This window comes from Lineus longissimus, chromosome 16 (genome assembly GCF_910592395.1).
Source record: "Lineus longissimus chromosome 16, tnLinLong1.2, whole genome shotgun sequence".
NCBI classification, from domain to species: Eukaryota; Metazoa; Nemertea; class Pilidiophora; order Heteronemertea; family Lineidae; genus Lineus; species Lineus longissimus.
In genome coordinates, this window is record NC_088323.1 from 3,765,842 (window position 1) to 3,784,995 (window position 19,154).

The 19,154-nt window shown below is 39.6% G+C and overlaps 3 protein-coding genes across 5 annotated transcripts in view; 2 read left to right on the plus strand and 1 right to left on the minus strand.

Moving 5' to 3' along the window:
* LOC135500565 (uncharacterized) overlaps positions 1–10,847 on the plus strand; it is a 61,967-nt gene extending 51,120 nt beyond the window's left edge. Inside the window, exons 3-6 of one of the 3 annotated variants that reach the window (XM_064792100.1) lie at positions 3,637–3,657; positions 5,875–6,085; positions 6,219–6,328; positions 7,723–10,847. In XM_064792100.1, the coding sequence (XP_064648170.1) occupies positions 3,637–3,657; positions 5,875–6,085; positions 6,219–6,328; positions 7,723–7,855 (475 nt within the window). In that variant the 3' untranslated portion in view covers positions 7,856–10,847. The remainder of the gene's footprint in view (positions 1–3,636; positions 3,658–5,874; positions 6,086–6,218; positions 6,329–7,722) is intronic. The other 2 variants (XM_064792098.1, XM_064792099.1) reach the window with 2 other exon arrangements.
* A 623-nt stretch (positions 10,848–11,470) lies between these two features.
* LOC135500874 (26S proteasome regulatory subunit 8) lies at positions 11,471–15,481 on the minus strand. Its single transcript, XM_064792553.1, has 10 exons — positions 15,456–15,481; positions 14,751–14,825; positions 14,227–14,520; positions 13,923–14,084; positions 13,491–13,654; positions 13,208–13,361; positions 12,913–13,011; positions 12,632–12,742; positions 12,386–12,472; positions 11,471–12,105 (listed from the first exon to the last, which is right to left on the minus strand). Exons 1-10 carry the CDS (start codon positions 15,474–15,476, stop codon positions 12,052–12,054), a joined length of 1,221 nt encoding a protein of 406 aa, XP_064648623.1. The 5' UTR covers positions 15,477–15,481; the 3' UTR covers positions 11,471–12,051.
* Positions 15,482–15,609: 128 nt separating this feature from the next.
* Positions 15,610–18,990, plus strand: LOC135500279 (chondroitin sulfate glucuronyltransferase-like). Its single transcript, XM_064791625.1, has 5 exons — positions 15,610–16,429; positions 16,706–16,837; positions 16,950–17,089; positions 17,354–17,586; positions 17,699–18,990. Exons 1-5 carry the CDS (start codon positions 15,665–15,667, stop codon positions 18,781–18,783), a joined length of 2,355 nt encoding a protein of 784 aa, XP_064647695.1. The 5' UTR covers positions 15,610–15,664; the 3' UTR covers positions 18,784–18,990.
* The last annotated feature ends 164 nt before the right edge of the window (positions 18,991–19,154 follow it).

Genomic DNA, 19,154 nt, shown 5'->3' on the forward strand with positions numbered 1-19,154 from the left:
GTCAATTTGAGAAATGCGCAGAATTTTGTAGAGTGTTCATTGTCATCTTAACTTTACAAGAACAAACCTGTCTGAAATACACTCTAGAAAACCTGTATTACTATAGAGAGTTCTTCCGCTGAACCAACCTATTCCTAACCAGACACTGCCCTAACCCAATCCAGTCTCCGGCTAAATTCGATCACCCTAACTCAACTGACCAGTTCTTTGATGAATTGTAAACTCTTCCTAAATGAGTCGATTGGCCAATCAAAAGAGAGATTGTGTCTACCCAAGCGGAAAACACGTCAGTGCAGCCAACTGACACACGCGATGCCAATTTGATGGCTGTGTCTCGGATGGAGAGATTGACAATATACATATCCTCCGCTCAAGAAAACCCACAAAACATATTCCCTGCATGCGCTAATCATGCCGCATTGCCCCAGGCTCTTCCCGTTTTCGGAAGCAGGAATGAAAATGTCAGCTTTTTATTCTATAATTTAATCAATTGGTATAATCACATTAGTGCTGCTTGCCAAAAATAATAGCAGAAGGAAAGAATAAATGATGACGTACATTATTTAATTGCTAGCAGCAGTTGTTGATTTTTCCTTCATGTAAGCACGTTTCAAATGATTGGATTTCACTGAGATGCGCTGATGTTTGACAGTTGGGTGTCTGACCTTTAGTTAAAGGGGAACTATAGGCTGGAAGGTGATGTCCAGTGACTGGTAGTGCTGTTTTATTGAAAGATAGTAGACACGCCAATCAATTCTGTCCAATTTTCTAATTTTTGAAGGAACGGAGAACATATTTGAAAGCTTCATGGATCAGATTGACAACAGCTGTTGTCATGTTTGACGTAATCGCCGAGCCATCAAGAGATTATTTTATGCAGCAGAACTAATCGAATCAGAAAGTTATCATCACGCAAAGAACATCGCCTAGCAATGGCTGGTTTTTAGCGATCTATATCACCAGTAAACATGTTTTTTGATGATGGATACGGAGACTGGAAATTTTTGTTGATGTAATTTTGGGAATCATAACTGATTGGAAGAAGTCATTGCTCACATTGCAGATAGAATAAGGATTAAATAAAACTACACTCAGGGGGGGGGGGGTAGATTAGGTTTTGAAAATATTTTGCGCCTTAATGGTCTCTCTAGCGACATACAATCTTCAAACTGTAGATAAGATGTTTCCAAAGTAATGTCTGGTTACTTTGAGCTGCGGGCATTTTCCACTTTGTGGATGACCTTTAGTGTTTCTTTGCGCAGTTTTCACCCAAACAATTTTCTAAATCAAAGTGGCAGCAACCTCTTTAGATGACACTAAAAAGAGGGATAACAAAAAATTCTCACCTTTGACATTTCGTTCACATTCTTAATGGGCACAAGAAAGACGTGACACTTTTGCTTCACTTTTTGTCCCAATAAAAAAAACATTTGAGTTTTTGATAACCATGTACATGAACATCATTTTGGGTTCTTGGACCCAACTTCGATAAAAACCAGGGATTTATGTTCCAGAAAATGTTTCCAGGTTGATTGTGATTAACGTTTTGCTTGGCTTTTTCGTCAACTAATCCCTGTTGATTGATGTAAAAAACAAAGGACCTTTTGACGTCTGGTCATATTTTGTCATCTAATCAAGCAATTGAGTCTTGCTGGACATTGATATACTGCTCTGCAGAAGATAAAGAGTCATGGAATACGAAATTTATTGCCGTGATAAATGTGTTGGATCCAAGGGTCTATCCAGATAGAGTTGAATATTGTCTAAAATTGTTTAACAACATCCAACTTGGCGACAAAATTACAGCTGATTCTTGAAAAATGTCATGGGTACATTCACAGTGAAATGCATCACGATGCAACAAATTGCCACGCATCGCCATAAAAATTACATTTGGTTCTCTGAACCGAATCATCTTCGGAGCCAATCAGGACCGATTCGTGACTGACACTCCGGGGCGAGTCATCAGTAATGGCAATCAAGGAACAAGCCCGATTTCCCCAACGGCATCGTATACAAAACTGATAATCAAGCATGCGGGGGCATTTTGCGAAAATATATCAGACTTTCATATCTTGTGTAGTAGCTATTTATCGACGGCTTCAGGTATCCGGTTCAAATAAACTAGCTTTGCTCTAGAGCTCTTACAAACGTCTGCCTTTCATCCCATTTCCCCAGTCGCATCAAGTATAAAAACGAGAATCGTTTAGCGCTAACTATCTGACTTGCATTGCTTGTGTAGCGGCTACACTTTATCGCTGGGTTCAGATATCGGTTCCGGAAAAGATCTTTGTTATTTGTATTTGTCAACAGTGATGAACAGCCTTGCAACAAACAGACCAAAGAGTGCCAAATATCGGTTTCTCATTGCTTTGTCTTCATAAACTGTTGCTTTGTGTCATGGAACGATGGGTCCAGTTCTGGAGAAAGTAGCTTAGTTTGTTGCTAATGTCAACAGATGATGCCCTTTCAACTCTCAGTGTTCAAATCTATGGAGTGCCACGACTTGGTTTATTGGAAACAAGCGAGTGGAACTTTCAAGTGATTAACTGTTGACCTTTGTTTCAGCGAAGTTTCCTCTAAAGTTAACCTTTGACCTTTGTTTAAGCGAAATTTCCTCCGAGGGATGTTATTGTTATTAGCTATATTATTGAACCGCAGTCCATAATTGTGTTGTTAGCGTTGAACATGATCGCCTGCAGGTCTGCTCGAAAAGATCACGTCATTGTCTACTGTCTAAGATTCCAAGTCATGTTGGAAAGTTATGTATAGATAAAAGGTCCTTATATCCCAACAGCCCATTCTAAAAGTGCCCGTCCCGATTTCGAATTTTGGGTGACTCCTTGTCCCAAATCATATCTGGATGATAAAATTTGCATACTAAAGAAAGAAAAGCTATTTGCTTCGCGAAAAAACAACTCTGCTTTTGAAATATTCCCTCAATCGACTTACCCATGAGAAATAATCGATCTTGAAAACAGAAAATCAGATATTGTTCTGAACAAATTAACAGGTCCAAAAATAGCATATTTTCCGGCGTAAACCTTTCAGAGAAATTGACGTAAAAATGCCTCAGCTGTGAGCACGCCAGACCAATTATTGTCTGGCAGATAAAAACACTGCTCCGTTATTGCATTCTTAAGATTGTGACCGCTTGCTGCGGAGAGATGGCCATGTGATCGCCTGACAAGACGGGATGAACAGATGGTTCCGTCATTGTTGTGCATTAATGTTCATAATCAGTAAAAAAAACCTTGCTTCGCGATCATAATTATTTGAATAAGTATCATTTTGTGATAATATCCATTTTTTATTCAATGGAGATGAACCTATGCTATTAATTGTTTGATTTAGATTGTTTAAACTTCTTAATATAACGATAAATGGTGATGATTAAGAACAAAGTTTAGTGCTGTGCCATTATTTGGTGTCCATGAAGCTTAGATTTATGAATGATATCATGTCCCCCTAGTTTTTTTCCGGGCCTGTTTCTCCCCAACAGGTTTCCTTTAACTTATCTATTCTGTTCGGTCAGAGAAGACTTCAGAAGTGGTAAATCGAAAAAGAGGGCTCTTTGGGATATTTCGGGATCTTCCGGGGAGGTCTCCTTTAATTGACTTATCTATTCTCTTGCAGTGTCAATATATCTCAGAAAGAGTGAGTAATTTTATTCTATGAATTTATTTATTTTCATCTTCTTTTCTTTTTCGCTTTCTTTTCCTCTATCCCAGGATTTGGTATGTATGCCTTCTTTTTGCTGTTGACCCAAAAAGGACTGAGTCTCATCTTCGCCCAACTTAAACTCTGATTCATAATCATTCTGATATAAAGTATAATCAGTCCTATTTGGTTGAAACAGATACGAATACCTTTCTTTAGATTTAGTTGGTACCGGTATTTTAATATTTTCTATCTTGCAAGAGAATTCAAATCTATTCTTCTGGCTGTTTTTTGCAAATCGTTAGATGTATATTTTCAGCACCCCCCTCACCAAACTCTGTTATTATTAATATATCATCAATCATAAATGTCGGCCTGGGAAACTCCTCCTTAAACAAATGTAGATAACCTGCACCCGAGCATTTCTCAACTTCCTACATATATCGTATGGACGATGCGCTCGATGGCATATGAAGGTCATACTTCATCTTTTATACTTCCCCACTATGCAGTCTTTTATATTCACTAGCTATTCACATTGAAAACATTCAAAAACATCTGAAAAATCAATCTGACTTTCTATAGTGCTTTAGAAAGAGGCAAATCACATTTACATATTTTGAAAGACGGCCATTAATTTTTCTTGGTAAACAAATCGCACTGACGCGCAGCATCCGTTAGCGCTGGCGAGGACTGTTCTGGTGTATTTCTCTTTCTGAGTGACGGCCATTGATACGAGACATAGCGCTTAGTTCTTGTCGCATGGCATGTCACTGGTTCAGTTCGGTGATGTTCAAGAAAAATGACGGTGTAGCACGGGATATTGCATTGATCAAGAGATCGAGTACCGGTACCGAATTCCGCAGAAAGCATTTTGGTCACGTCATTAAAACTGAGATTTTTAATTTGTTACATTATTTCTTGATGCAGTGAGGAACTTTACTACAAGTAGGCAGCAGTTTTACAGCAAAATGAAAAACCATAAGAGGTTTTTCGAATCTCAAAAACCTATACCAAAAAAGCCTCTGTAGGGTGCATATTTGTGTTGGCTAAAGCACCTTTAAACAGTTAAAGGTTTTCCAAAACCCCAAAATCTTAATTTTTAAAAGAGTTTTTTACTACTTTATCAGTGCAAATGAGATTTCCCCACTTCAAAAGACTGCACAAGTTTAGGAAGCTAAACTCTGGCACAGAAACATCTTTTGTGTGTCTCACAACCCTTGACTTTTGATGGCAAGTTCTGCCCTTCAAAGAGGTTGATGCCGAGGCTAATACCAGAGTTGACACAACTCCCAAAGTGAGCAAACCTTCACTAATCCTTGTATTATCTTGTCTTTGGTGATAACACATCTTCACAATCTTTGATCCTCTTCCTTGCCATCTTAGCGACAGGTTAATCCCTGCATTGACAACATTGCCAGACGACCTGTTTATCAATAGTAGAGACCGTAGTCTGAGGAAGAGGAAGTAACATTGTAGACGTTTGCATACCTGTGGCGGGTTATAAGGCAAAAGGTGTCACTTTGAATGAAGGGTCTAACAGTCTCAAATGTTTTTGATGACCTAGTCTTGTTACCTTGTTGGGCAACCAAGGTGTTTCTAATCAGACATTTTCCCCCTCCTCCATGATGAAATAGCTAATGCCATAATCTCCACAAACATTATTAAGACATTGCCTGTGTCAATTTCAACTTGACCATTTTCCTGAGAATTTCATCTTAGTGTTAATTTTCCTAAAGCATGCAATCTTAGTCATTTTCGTCAAGTACAAGAATAAGATATAGTGCTCATTAAACATTGCCGCCCTTAAGTCCACAAAACCATAATTGGCTCACGGCATGAAATGTTTACAGTTGTAGCTCGATAAATAATGTCCTGGTGTATAACACTTTCTGATGTTTGGACAACGTGATCGTGCTAATTTCGCGCGATGGTGAAGGGTTTGGCCATTTCTGAAGGTGGCAATTATGCGGAGAAGAGTGAGGGTTCGTGCTAAGGTTCAGCGAGATCCAGGGGGCATTCGCAAGCTAAATAAACATGAACTTTCTCAGATAGCGTTGTTGATAGCACTGACATAAGAGGATTATGAGTGGCAAGTCTGTGTCTGGTACGATATTGGCCACTTAAGAGCTGAGAAGGGGAAAAGAAAGTTCCGTTTATGAGCTTTTCTTGTTCACTAATTCCTTTTCGTGTCTTTTCTATCTTGGTACTAAGGCAACAATACAGATGTGAGCCCTATTTAAGGGGCAAGTTGGCCGTTGCGATATGTTGGCTTTTCATACGTAAAGTGGCTTCCAGCAGGACTGTGACTTTTCCAGACGGGATCAATGAACTATCAGCAGCAGGAAACAGTGCACTAGAACGGAATGTAACCAAAGGCCAGCCTGAAATTTACAAGATGCTACATGGTGGCGCGTCCATGGTGGTTAGTAGAGGAGTATCCTACTTGTCGGCACTAAATCTTAACGCCTAATAAACGCCAAAGTTTTCCTTTTAAAGAACGTGTCTGCTACGTGAATTCCGCTGTAATAAGCTTTTCATGTTCTCTGTCTTTTCAGTGTGTCATTTGTCTCGGTGCTAAGGCGACAATGCAGACGCAACCATGCGGCCATCGTGTCGTGTGTCGGAAATGTTTCGTCAAGACGATACAAGTTGCAGTTTCTCAACGGTAGGTATCGGGGCTTCTCCAGTAGCCTGTAATCCTTCCAGGCCACCGGCCAGACGTCTTATGTTTGTTTGGTCATCGTAGTGCACCGTCAGTGCGACTACGTCATCGGGGGTCACTCAGTACTTAAATTGCTGGATCGGCACACATTACTACTAGGCGGAGTTTGGCATAGTTTCTTCAGCTTATGGCCTGTTATGTGTAGCACTATGCGATTCACTGATTCCTTCAATATTTCAGTCAGAAATCGAATGAATAGTTTCTTTAGTGAAAAATAAATCAAATAAATTGTCAATCGAATCGAATGATAGGTTGTTTTATCAAAAATGTATTGGAAAGAGTTTAAAATATCAAGACCGAGATCAAACAATCTCATTCGATTCTTACAAATCACCTATTCAATATTAATCGCATAATTCGTCATATAGATTAAAGTAGATTTCGATATAATCAAATAGTTCTTACAAAAAATTGAATGATAATTTGTGATTTTAAGAATGAATGTTCATTCGATTCCATATCAAATGAAAAGCAATATTCGATTTAAAAATCAAATGGTCTATTTGATTTAAATCGAATGACCTATTCGATTTAAATCGAATGAGTATTCGATTTCTAAATCAAATTGTCTCATTCGATTCTGCTCCTATTCCATTCGATTCTAATTGGTTGCTAGTTTGTCACGTGACTATGATTGACCAATCAAAATCGAATAGAAATCTACACAAAATCGAATGACCTATTCGGTTTTAAATCGAATGGTCTATTCGATTCTGCTCCTATTCCATTCGATTCTAATTGGTTGCTAGTTTGTCACGTGACTACGATTGACCAATCAAAATCGAATAGAAATCTACAAAAATCGAATGACATATTCAATTTTAAATCGAATGGTCTATTCGATTTTAAATCGAATGACCTATTCGATTTAAATCGAATGAGTATTCGATTTCAAAATCGTATATACTTCTTATTTGATTCTGAAATTGAATATACTTTGATTAAATTGAAAGATTTGGTGTAATTAAAATCGAAAATGCTTCGTTTTTTGACCAGTTAATGCGATATATTTGAATCTGATTTTGATCTATTTCTTTCACCTTTTGATTTTTTCTAAGTTATATTCGATTATGAATTTATAGTGTTTGATTTGATATACAACAAGAACAGTATTTTTTGTTGATAAATGTTTGAAAAAAATCGAATGAATATGCAAAAAAATCAAATGATTGAGGGAAGAATCGAACAAAGTTGATTAAAATCGAATAGATAGGCACAAAAATCGAATTTTAATTGCAATGTTGCTCAAATCGAATTTTGCTACAAAAAACATGCCATATCAGCTCCTACTTCTAGGATCCTTTCCTGACTGATATCTTGTGCAATTTTCCTTGCAGGTGCCTGCCCCTCCGCTGTGTCATCTGCCGGACACGAATCCTCAAGCTAAAGCAACAGTCATCCACGAGCAATCACATCCCACTCATATCATCATTCTTGAACAGACAGACAAACCGGGTACATCCGAAGTGAGGGAATAACGGAGAGACAGATGGAACAAATTTACATAACGCCATGTCTAATTGAAGTAGGAACGAGAGTTGATCTAGAGACACTTTTAGAGTGTGCGCATGTTTGATCATTTTCGGTTCTCGTGAAGTCTCGTGGCCGACGTTTTTCTCTTGTCCTCTTAGAGGCATTGTGGGCAGTCTGGTCACGGGACTGGCAGTGCGTGCCACGCCCGGTTGCTGGTTTAATCGAGAAGCTCATCGTTGGCTGTGCCATTTGATGTTAATGATATGCAACAATGTTTTGCTTCTGCAGTACTTGTATTGGAGTTTGCCCTGGGCTTTGATTTGAACCCATAGAGTCAGGTTTGCTCATTGTGAAATTTAAGACTGATTGAAAGTTTTATATTTGATCTACTAAATCCATTACATGCAATTTGAAATGGAAGACTTTGATAACGTGAATATCTGGTTTTCTCATTTGAAATTTGAAGTTTGAGATAAATTAACGAATTTCATTATCTGATATTCTATTCAAAATTTCACAACTTAAGTTACTAGGATGCTTCATATGGGTTACATAAGCTCGGGTAACTCAGTAAAACGATACATATGCAAGAAGCAAAAAAAGTAATAGCAAGGGATTTCTCCTACGAGACAAATAGCAGTTGCCAGACCCACCAAAAGGATTTGAAAACCTTGAAATTGAATTTGAAATTTTCCAATTATGTAATCGTGCATTGAAAATGAATAACAACGCTGTTGTCTAGATAAACATAAGTGCACCATACAAGCAAATCTTCGCCTAGTTACCACACTATTGTCATATTAATTTCTAATTACTAGTGAGCCACAGATAAAAAAAATTCAACAGCAAACCACACCTTTAGATTATAACTAATGATCTTGTATTTGTGGCCTGATCTCACTGCTATGAGGAAATCAACACTTTAGGTTTGAGAATGTTTGATATTTTTGGTGGATCTGACTCCTGTTCTTGACGAGGTTGTATGAAGACAGACTAACGGGTACATTTCAGTCAGCTAGAGTGGAATCTTTAGACGTGTCAGAACTATTGTGCTCAAAAACAGAAATGTTATCGATGTCAGGTTCAAATTGTACAAATATAGCTATAGTACAAATTCAACTATCGATTGCTTTTCATGAGATTATACCTGATTTTACTGCAACCTACACTGGCCAATAACAACACGGAGCAATGAGTTGATAAATTTATATATATAATCTTTTGAAAAACAGCCTGAATTTGTGTGTGGTTAGTTTCATGTGTGTGCGAGTTGAGCTGAGCTTGAAAATGGACGTCTTTCACATGGATTATTTAAAGATTTGTTATATCATTATGATTACGCTTATATTATTGTGATATTTGGTATATTTATTGTGAAAATAAAACGAATACGTTTGATGTTTTGTAGTGTATTCATCGTTTGGACATATTGCTGTAGGCCTACCTGCAGAATTAAAGGAGCCACTGTATTATAATTCACTTCAAATTAAGATTTCTCTGATTTCTGACCAATATTTTGTTGATTTTCAAACTTCTTGTAGACACTTTCAACGTATTCAACAAAATCATTTTTCCATTTCATTTTGTCTCTGAAATTGTATTCTGAGACCCCTGGCTCCTATAATTGGATGACAACAGTAATACAACACTATTATTATTGAATTCTTGGACTAGGAACAACAAACCAGACTTTGGGTTAAACAAAGTTTTACAAAAGTCAACCGACATGGAGTATAAAAATGTTTTTAGTTGCGCGATGACATGACCAGTTGGTTGTTCCTGATCCAAATAAAAAGTTAATGTTGCATATTTTTGTAGTTTTGTATTTGGGATAAGTTACCATGGCAAATAATTCTCAATGGGCTTTCATTTATATGTTTTGTTTTGTTTGGGGGAGGGGTGTGGGGGTGTGGTTGCAGTCGTCATAAGGAGGGTCGTGATCCAACGGGATGCCTAATAGCGCACTGGTATTTCACATTGCTCTATACTTCTGTTCCGTATTAGCATTTGTGTATGTTGTGACCCAGACCCAGTGCTGAAAATCACATGTGAGTTGTGTTGGTATGCCTATCTCAAATTAAGCCATGCAGGAAAACCTAGAAAAGAACAGGGTAGAATGATTTTATAGAGTGTATTTTGTAAGTAAATATCAGTTTTGATGGTGTAATCATTGCTTCCATGTTGCTGGAATTTATTGCTTTATTTGTTCAGAAGAGTACCACAGGGTTGAACTTTATCTCCCTGTTTATTTATCCTCTTGGTAATATGCTTATTTATTTATCATTCATGGCGGAAATAATGACAAAGTGAACCATTGACCTATGGTTGTGACGGCCTCTTAGATAAAAGACTATCCTCCTCCTGATTATCTCCGATGACAGTCCATTTCAGCTAATTGATTTGTAAACGAATAAAAAATTTAGATGACTGTAAATGATGTATGTAAGTGATGATGTCTGTGTGAGCACACTTTCTCTTATCTTCACATTTTCAAGATGGTATATTGCTTTACGAGCTGTAGTAGTTTAACCTGGGCCCTCACAGATTAAGGGGTGATGTAAGAAATCAGTGTTGTGTTTCACCGCAGTGATATGCATTATCACTTTGCCACATTGAACAGCAAAACTGCAGAAAAGAACGTGTCAATCAGTGTCGCACATCAATTACTTTACTGCAGTTACTGGAGTACAACTTGGCACCAAAAACATACTAAGTTTGGTAGTTTGATACGGAACTAAGTTTTGACTCTGCCCCGTGATTACTTCGTCTTTGGCTTCATGATTCCTCATAGAAATGATGCGGTTTTATATTTCCCCCCGAAAATTGTATTGAGTTTTGAGTGTCCCGAACTGACTGCATTGAACAGACTCAGGGGTCAAATCTCTAAAGACTGAAGTTAGGAGTTTATAGTATAATTCTTTCCGAGGACAATCTGGCAGAATGTCTGTTGGTAATGAAGAACAAATAAAGTGTACAGAGCTTGTTTAGACTTGTGTGTTGTCTTGTTTGTTTTGAGAGAGAAATGTGTGACCCACCCATCGCACCAGATCGGGTAGGAAGTCCCAGGCCGAGTATTTAGTAATCACTGACAATATACAATTATGAATTTTTGGATCCACAAGCATCGGAGTATTCTGCCAGTCAATTTGGCAAAAGTATAATTTTACTATTTTGTGAGGCAAAAGGCCAATGGCGAATGGCAGGGATAGCAACATCTATCCTTGCAAATGGCCGACTACATTGTCCCCAATGCGACCCACAACACATTTTGGTTACAATCCGGACGCAGTACTCCCCGACCCCCTCAAAACTCCCGATGGCAGAAGCCCTTCACACTTAAAATCAACACCAACGCCATCTTCAGGGTGATGGAGGAACTGATCTTCAGGGGATGAAGTAATCCGTCAGTTCCTGCATACGCCATCTTCAGGGAGATGAAGGAACTGATCTTCAGCGTGATGCAGTGATCAGTCAGTTCCTCCATCACCCTGAAGACGGCGTTGGTGCTGTTTTCACGCTGAAGCCTTCAAAGGACTGATAAGCGGCTGGAAGAGGGTATTTTGGGCCGAAAAACTTGCGTAGATCTACGTCGGAAGGAAGAAGAAAATGACATAACGAAAAGTTATTTATTTCACTTCATAGTACATGAACTTTCAAATAACCTTTACAACATATTTATAATTTACAAAGACAATTAATTTGTTTGTTGGGACTAGAAAACCCCGCTCGATCTTAGCCAGAGATGAATCCACGTGGTGTTTCATCTTTCGAGAGTAAATCTTTCAGTCTCAAACAATGATAGGACAATTACTGATGTCAGTCACCACGCCAGTACCGGGTTACACCACAGCATGGAGTAGCAACAGTGCACAATCTAGTGTCACCCAGACAACTGCAACCTGGTGGTCCAAACTGCATTCATCTTTCCCTCAATCCAAAGGAGGAGCTCACTTACAATACCACAAACTTTTTAAACCCAAATGCACATCTTGAATTAATTTCAGAGTGCGTACTGTTTCCTGAAAACTAGCACACACTGTGCAGTCAAGAGTTTACGTACAAACATGTGCATACATTAGCAATTCAATATGGCTGCCCCCACAAATTGGAATGAGTTACTCATCCCAGGCAATAATTTCCTAAATTGGAAGAAGTAATGTCTGTCATCCATCCACAAGAGAATCTCATTGGATTTATTTCCAGAGTTTCTTGATCGACATGTTCTTTTCATTATCTTTCTGCATAATCTAAAAGAGAAAAGTAAAAAAATATTTAGAACGGGATGTAAAGTGACATGCATAACAAGCAAGATGGTCACTTCCAGTCACTTTCAAGGGAGCCACTGTGATCTAGTGGCTTGGACACTTGACTGACTGGCAATCAAGAGGTCTCTGGTTCGACCCCAACGGGCAAGATGCTATTCTTCACTCAGGTGTATAAATGGGTACCGGTCAGAAATGCTCCACAGACAGTTAAGATGATAACCTATAGCGTAGTTGATATTAGACTTAAAACCCCAAAACTTACCTTGGCCACTGCTAATTCAAAGTCCTCTTGCGTGACATGAACTCGTCTCTCTCTCAATGCGTACATACCAGCCTCCGTGCAGACACCCTGGAATCACAAGAGAAAAGCACTCTGAACACGGAAAACAGAACTTGTCCAGGAAATAAATACGAGAGACTTACATAAAGTAAGTAGGATACAAGCAGAAATCCCTTTGTGATAGAAGGCATAAAATGCTAGAGAAATTTGATGATTAGGACACGCTACCTTCACTTCAGCTCCTGATGCACCAGGCATCATTTCAGCAATCTTTCGGAGATTGATCCCTCGAGTCAAGTTCATTTTCCGGGAATGGATCTTCAAGATGTCAAGACGAGCCTGTAACAAGTCGTGAGAATATTGGTATCATACTAATGCTGGTAGACAGCACTGCCATACTGGAAATTAATGATGTTACGATCCAAATAAAGTCTGTAACATGCCTTGAGGTAACAGGCGTGCCTCAACCAGCTAAATAGCATCAACACAGTATATTGGTAAAAGCCTACCTCTTCATTTGGTGGTGGGAACTCGATCTTTCTGTCGATCCTCCCGGGTCGGAGGAGAGCGGAATCTAAGATATCAATCCTGTTGGTTGCCATGATCACCTAGAAAAACATAACAATCAATCATTATTTGAACAAGGAAGGAGCTTTTAAAGTGTCAAAGAGAAAAACAAGGACACTCATGCAAAACATCTTAATGCCTGGTGCACATGCAATATTTTCATACGAGACCTCAGTCACACATTTTCTCATTGCTTGTTGAGGGAAAATACAAATTTCCTGTGGAGCCAATATTTACCTTAATATTTTGTTTTGGTTCAAAACCATCCAATTGGTTCAGTAACTCCAACATGGTCCTCTGGACTTCACTGTCGCCTCCAGAGCCTGACTCTAACCGAGTGGATCCTATAGAGTCGATTTCATCCATGAATATAATAGAGGGTGCATGTTCCCTGAAAAGGTAAGAAGACAAGATAGTGGTGAAAGACTAAAACACATGTGCAATGAAAGGGATGCTGGATCCTCTTTTAATGGCGCATTCAAGGGATGTTTACAGGGCAAAAACCACCAACAAATCTCACCTGGCCATGACGAACAGCTCTCTCACCATCCTGGATCCCTCTCCGATGAATTTTTGTACGAGCTCAGATCCGGAGACCCTGATGAAGGTGCACTCGGTGTGATGGGCCACGGCTCGGGCAAGTAGCGTCTTGCCTGTTCCTGGTGGGCCATACAGCAACACACCCTGCAATAGTAAGGTAGGGGTCGCATCACTTACAATCAGGACAGTCAAATGATACAAGTCAAACCTTAATTTCTAAATGTTGGCAACAAAAGTATTGGAATGTGCAGACAATCCCCTCAACTTCTTCTTAGTTTGCTGTCGTGATCAATGCATGCCACTACAGGTGAGCACTTCAATATTGACCTCGTTGCTCAGGCAGTCCTTAAATTATGTTGGTTTGCAGTCACCCATCTCTTTCAAAAACGACAAAGCCCTCCAATGTTCTCACCTTGGGTTGCGCAATGCCAAGAGCTTCAAACAGCTCAGGATGTTTGACTGGGAGTTCTATAACTTCCTTGATTTCTTTGATCTGTTTGTCTAGACCTCCAACCATTTCGTAAGTCGAGTCTGGCACTTTTTCCACCATCATCAAACTGACCAAGGGATCAACCTAGAAAAGTACAAAAAATGTGTCATCAGCAGTTCTCAGGCTGAGACAGGCAAAATGAATCAGCGTCGCCTATTAGGAAAGGTCAATTTGGACTAAGTACTACCAAACCATGGCCCAGCTGCAGGTCACATAGATTACATACCTTATTAGGCAAAATCTTATGAAGTGTGTAGCTATCATTTCTAAGAGCAACTCGGCAGTTTGGAGTGACGTCATTGATGTCGATATTTTTGTCTAGATCCACTACAAATTTTCCCTCAGGATGGACTTTTACGAGGACTTTCTTCTTATCCATCGGTTTGACAACTTCGCCGACGTATGACCCTTGCTCTTGGAGGAGCTGGAGCTCTTCCCGCAACATGCGGACCTTGGCGTTGAGTTCATTTCGCTGAGCTTCAAGGCGCCGTAAATTCTGTGTTTTGTCTGTGACTACAAGCTGAAGGAAAATAAGGACAATAGCTAATTGAGGTTTACAAGCAAGGAAAGCTATTCTCAAGACAGGCACAACTGATGAACTGATTCAGTGTAAAATGATCCAAGAGTGATACTGTTTGGCGTTTTCAGCATGGGTCTAGATATAGGCCTAGTGTCGGAAGCTATGGATGGATCCATTTTATTTCTTCAGAGTCCTATTCTCCTAAATCTTTTGACAAGGGTCCAGCTCACCTGTAGCTCTTCTATTTTACTGACATAGTACTGCTTTATTCCTTCGGTCCGTTGACCAGCATCAATCTCCATCGCCTGAAAAATGAAATTTGGATGAAACAAGAAATAACCCTGGCTAAACTTTAGAATCCCCGATCGGAAATGACGTAGTTTGATCGCATTCAACTATAAATCCATTGAACAGTGGTGCTTGGTTAGTCAACCGATGACCTTATTTTTGGGTGTGATCGGGGATTGTTAACTCGTTCCATAACCCTGGTAATGGTAGTTGGTACCGTAGGCGTAGGCGTAGCAACTATCAAAATCACTCAGGCCCTCATCGCCGACATCGGCCATGTAATGCATGCCTATATTGGCTTTTGAAACATATCTGTCTGATCAGGGCCAATTTGTCAACGATGGCCTGGCCGCTTTATGAACATAAATAGTTGTGGATAAAATGATCAATGACAATGTCAGCCTAGATCACATTTCGTGTTTTGTACAGGACAATGTACAGCGCAATGCACGTGAAATGCGAATGACTGTGCAGGAAATACGCAGTCTACTACTCTCCTCATTTCAGAAATTTCACACAGTTATTTTCAATTAAATTACTATTTCGATAGAACAATAACTTTATCTATCAAAGGGCGTCGTTCGTTTAGTAAGAATATCTATACTTTAAATGATAAAAGGACTTTTATTAGTATATTTTTCGCTTACTTGATCTTGCCCCGGCGCCATCTTGATTTTTGCCGAAATCTCGGAATCTCGCGAAGCTCTCGCAATACGCACTATCGGCTCCAGGGAAGGGCGGCTTCCCGATGTACACACCAATGTACAGAATTGAAATCTTTTTGACCTGAAGGCGCGGATATGTAAACATGGCATTTTTCTGAAACTTTTTAGAAACTTAGAACTCCATAAAAACTATGATTCCTCGCCGACTTATTTGCTGTGGACATTTCCTGCCCCCTTTACTGATAGGCCTTTGCATAGGCGTGGCATTGAACCTCACATTTTTGCCATTCATTGAGGAAGATTGCGAAAATCCTATCCCAGAATCTGAGTCTGAACACCTACACCTTGTTCTACAACAGGGAAGTAGGAAGACAAATGCATTGGACAGTGATCATGATGCACTGCCTGGTGATGGTGGTATGTCCAACCAAAACAAATATGTTATACCGGTAAAACAGAATGAACCAGAATCGCCTAAAGAAGATGCCGACAAAAGCAGTAACTTTTCATGGAAAAAATTACGACGTCCTCGTTATGCAGCAACAGAACTTGGAATTCGTGAAAAGCTCTTTATCAGTTTTTTAACATCGGGGAAGACGGTTAGCTCTCTCGCCGTAGCAATCAATCGGACACTGCCGTTGTTAAATAATGCAAAGACCGGGTTCTTCATGGGTCAAAAAGAAGAAGGAAAAACTTTACCTGATGGAATGTCCCTCGTTAGTTTCTCAACTCTTGAAGTGGATCAAAATTTGCTCTTCCGTACGATCAAATTTCTTGCCGAGCATTATGGGAATTCTTACGACTGGTTTGCTTTCTTTTTGGACTCAACGTACCTGAGAGGGGAGCGACTGCTTGACTTTGTATCAGACCTAAGCATTGCCAGAGATTTATTTCTTGGCGAGAATGAAGATGGGGGTGACCACTGCTCTGCTGGTGGAGGATTTATTTTGTCAAATGTAAGGATGAAATCATCTGTGATTTGAAATGGTCATATCTGTTTGTTCCTATCATTTCCTCCAAGTTGAAACCAAGACTGTCGCCACTGGACTTGTGTACACTAGTAATTTTTGTAAACAACTCCCGATATCTTACACCAATATCTTTCTTCATGACTTGTGGATTTTTAAATCATAAAAGATTGAAGTTTGTTTTGAAAAACAATTGCTTTATGGAGAGTGAACACTGTCTTGTTCCATGTGCATTGTCATATTTCTTTGATTTTACTCTTTCAGTCTCTCCTCATGAAAGCAAATGCATCAATCGAGTGGTGCCACGCTCATGCCACAGCCGCGGACGATAATGGCAAGAACTTGGGAAGATGCATTGAGCACGTGGGCAATGTCAAGTGTAAATCACTGGAAAAGGTACATGTATAAATCTTAAGTTTGAGTAGAAATTCATGCTTTTAGGCTTTTGGTTTATTCTTGCAAAGTTTTTAAGTGTCCGTCATTCTAATTGTATGACTCTGAATTGCAGGAAAGGAAATTCCAAGCACACAACGTGGGGAAGATCCAAATTGACTCTCTTCTCAAAGACCAGTTGCAGCTTGATGCAGTCCATCAGAGTTTGACTGTCTACCCATTCAGTGATGATAAAAGTATCTACAAAATTCACAGGTAGGTACAAGAATGGTGTGGCTTGTTTGCCCGGAATAGGGTAGGCCTTCCAACTTGCCAAGCTGGCCTGTCAGTTGATTATAGCGCTAATCACACACTCTGATTGTCATTTACTTGAGCATCCGTGATGACTCTAGGAGTCATTGAGTAGCGATCTAAGCTTTCGTTGTCAGATGCTTAACAACATAGTTACGGGGCTGCGCATGGGTCTAAAAGAGTTATTGCAGAAGATGACAAATCTGACTGGTTTATTTTCATTTCCAGGCATGTCTCGCAGTGGGAAGTTAACGAGACCTTGAAGGAGATTGAAATACTGAAGAAAGAAATAGAAGAGACAAGTGTCTTCGCACCCGATGGGAAAGCATCTGTGCCATGGCCAATAGGCTCTGCCCCACAGTACAAATCCAAGAACAGGCATCACACAATTCGTTGGGATTACTTCACCGAGTCGGAGGCCTACTTCAAAGATGAGTGGTCTGTCGCCACACCACATGCAGGTATTTTACTTTTTTAAACCAGTGATAAGATTTGTGGTCGGACTTCTACATTAGATTCACAAAAGTCTCACTTTCCCTTCATTCAAACTGATCGATGTTTTTATTCTGACAGGTGCAGACCGGGAAGACATTGATGATATCATAGTTAGAGTTAAGAGAGCCTTGCAGGAAAATCCTAATGGTCCGCTAGAATATACGAGACTTATAAATGGATACCGTCAATTCGATCCTGTCCGAGGGATGGAATACTTTTTAGACGTCGTTGTGACTGACCAGACGAAAAAGATTACCAAGAAACGAGTGCATATTCTAAAACCATTAGGAGAGGTGGAGATCGTCCCAATGCCGTATGTGACGGAAAATTCCAGAGTGAATTTAATATTGCCGGTCACTTTAGAAACTAAAACAAGCTTTACAGACTTCATGGAAAAATATGCTAACATTTTTATGGAAGTGGGTGAAAATACTTATCTATTCATCGCGTTCTATTACAAAACCGGAGTCCCAATGACTGGAAAAGCAGACCCATATACATTGCTCAAGTCCATCATTACCTACTATGAAAATAAATACCACAACAGTGCCAAGATCTCTTGGATGAATGTCCAGTCTGATTCAACTCATACTTTTGACCTCATCGATCACCTAGCCAATAAGTTAACCCAAGAATCATTGATTTTATTGAGCACTCCTGGATCTGACATTGACATTGAGTTTATCAATCGCGTACGCATGAATACGATTCAAAAATGCCAGGTTTATTTCCCCATAGCATTTTGGCAATATAAGCCAAATATCGTCTACGACCAGAAGCCGTATCCCTCAACAATTGAAATCGAGGGAAAACTGGGTCATTTCGACAAAAATCAGTTCGTCCATGCAAGTTTTTATTTGAGTGATTACAATACTGCACGTTCTGAAGCAACCAGGTTAAAAAAAGATCTGCCTAAGATGGATTTGTACGATTTGTTCCTTCAGTGTCATACATTGCATGTTTTTCGTGCAACGGAGCCAAATCTGCGTCATCATTTTGTCGAGCATCGTTGCAATCCTCTCGCCAGCGAAGGCGAGTATCATCGGTGTTTGGCGAGTCGAGCAAATGGATTGGCGAGTAGCAAAGCACTGGCTTTGTTGTTATTAGAAGGTCAAGGTCAAGGCCAGTCAGCCTGGGATTATAAATCATTGAAACTTCATTAAAATTCAAATTGCAATGGCTTTTCAGCAGGTGGGGGGACAAAATTTGTATCTTAAGGATTACCCCTTTAGCTGGGTACTGCCTGGAGTATTTGATCCTTGCCCTCTTTCTCACTGTAAGGACCAATTCTTCAACAACGTCTGGTGCATAGACAGTAAAACTTGTAAATTTTGTGTATGGTTTTGGCATTTAATAAAGTCGTTGATTATTTGTTTAATTAAAGAGTTGTGGTGCTTTAATTCACACTACATAGAATAGGGTGTGTGTACAGAGTTCATTGGTTTCGTAAAAACCAGTCTGCAGGCAAAACCTCGACTCACTTTTGCGACAAACATGAACGACACACCAATGATTCAGTGGCTGGTGAACTGAG

Excerpts from the sequence above, each read along its gene's own strand:
- LOC135500874 (XM_064792553.1), bottom strand. The coding sequence starts at position 15,476 with ATGGCGCCGGGGCAAGATCAA. Across the intron at positions 14,826-15,455 it reads TGGCGCCGGGGCAAGATCAA|GCGATGGAGATTGATGCTGG; the intron begins GTAAGCGAAAAA and ends TTCATTTTTCAG. Across the intron at positions 13,362-13,490 it reads GAGCTGTTCGTCATGGCCAG|GGAACATGCACCCTCTATTA; the intron begins GTGAGATTTGTT and ends TTACCTTTTCAG.
- LOC135500279 (XM_064791625.1), top strand. The coding sequence starts at position 15,665 with ATGATTCCTCGCCGACTTATTTGCTGTGGACATTTCCTGCCCCCTTTA. Across the intron at positions 16,430-16,705 it reads GAGGATTTATTTTGTCAAAT|TCTCTCCTCATGAAAGCAAA; the intron begins GTAAGGATGAAA and ends TTACTCTTTCAG. Across the intron at positions 17,090-17,353 it reads AGTATCTACAAAATTCACAG|GCATGTCTCGCAGTGGGAAG; the intron begins GTAGGTACAAGA and ends TTTCATTTCCAG.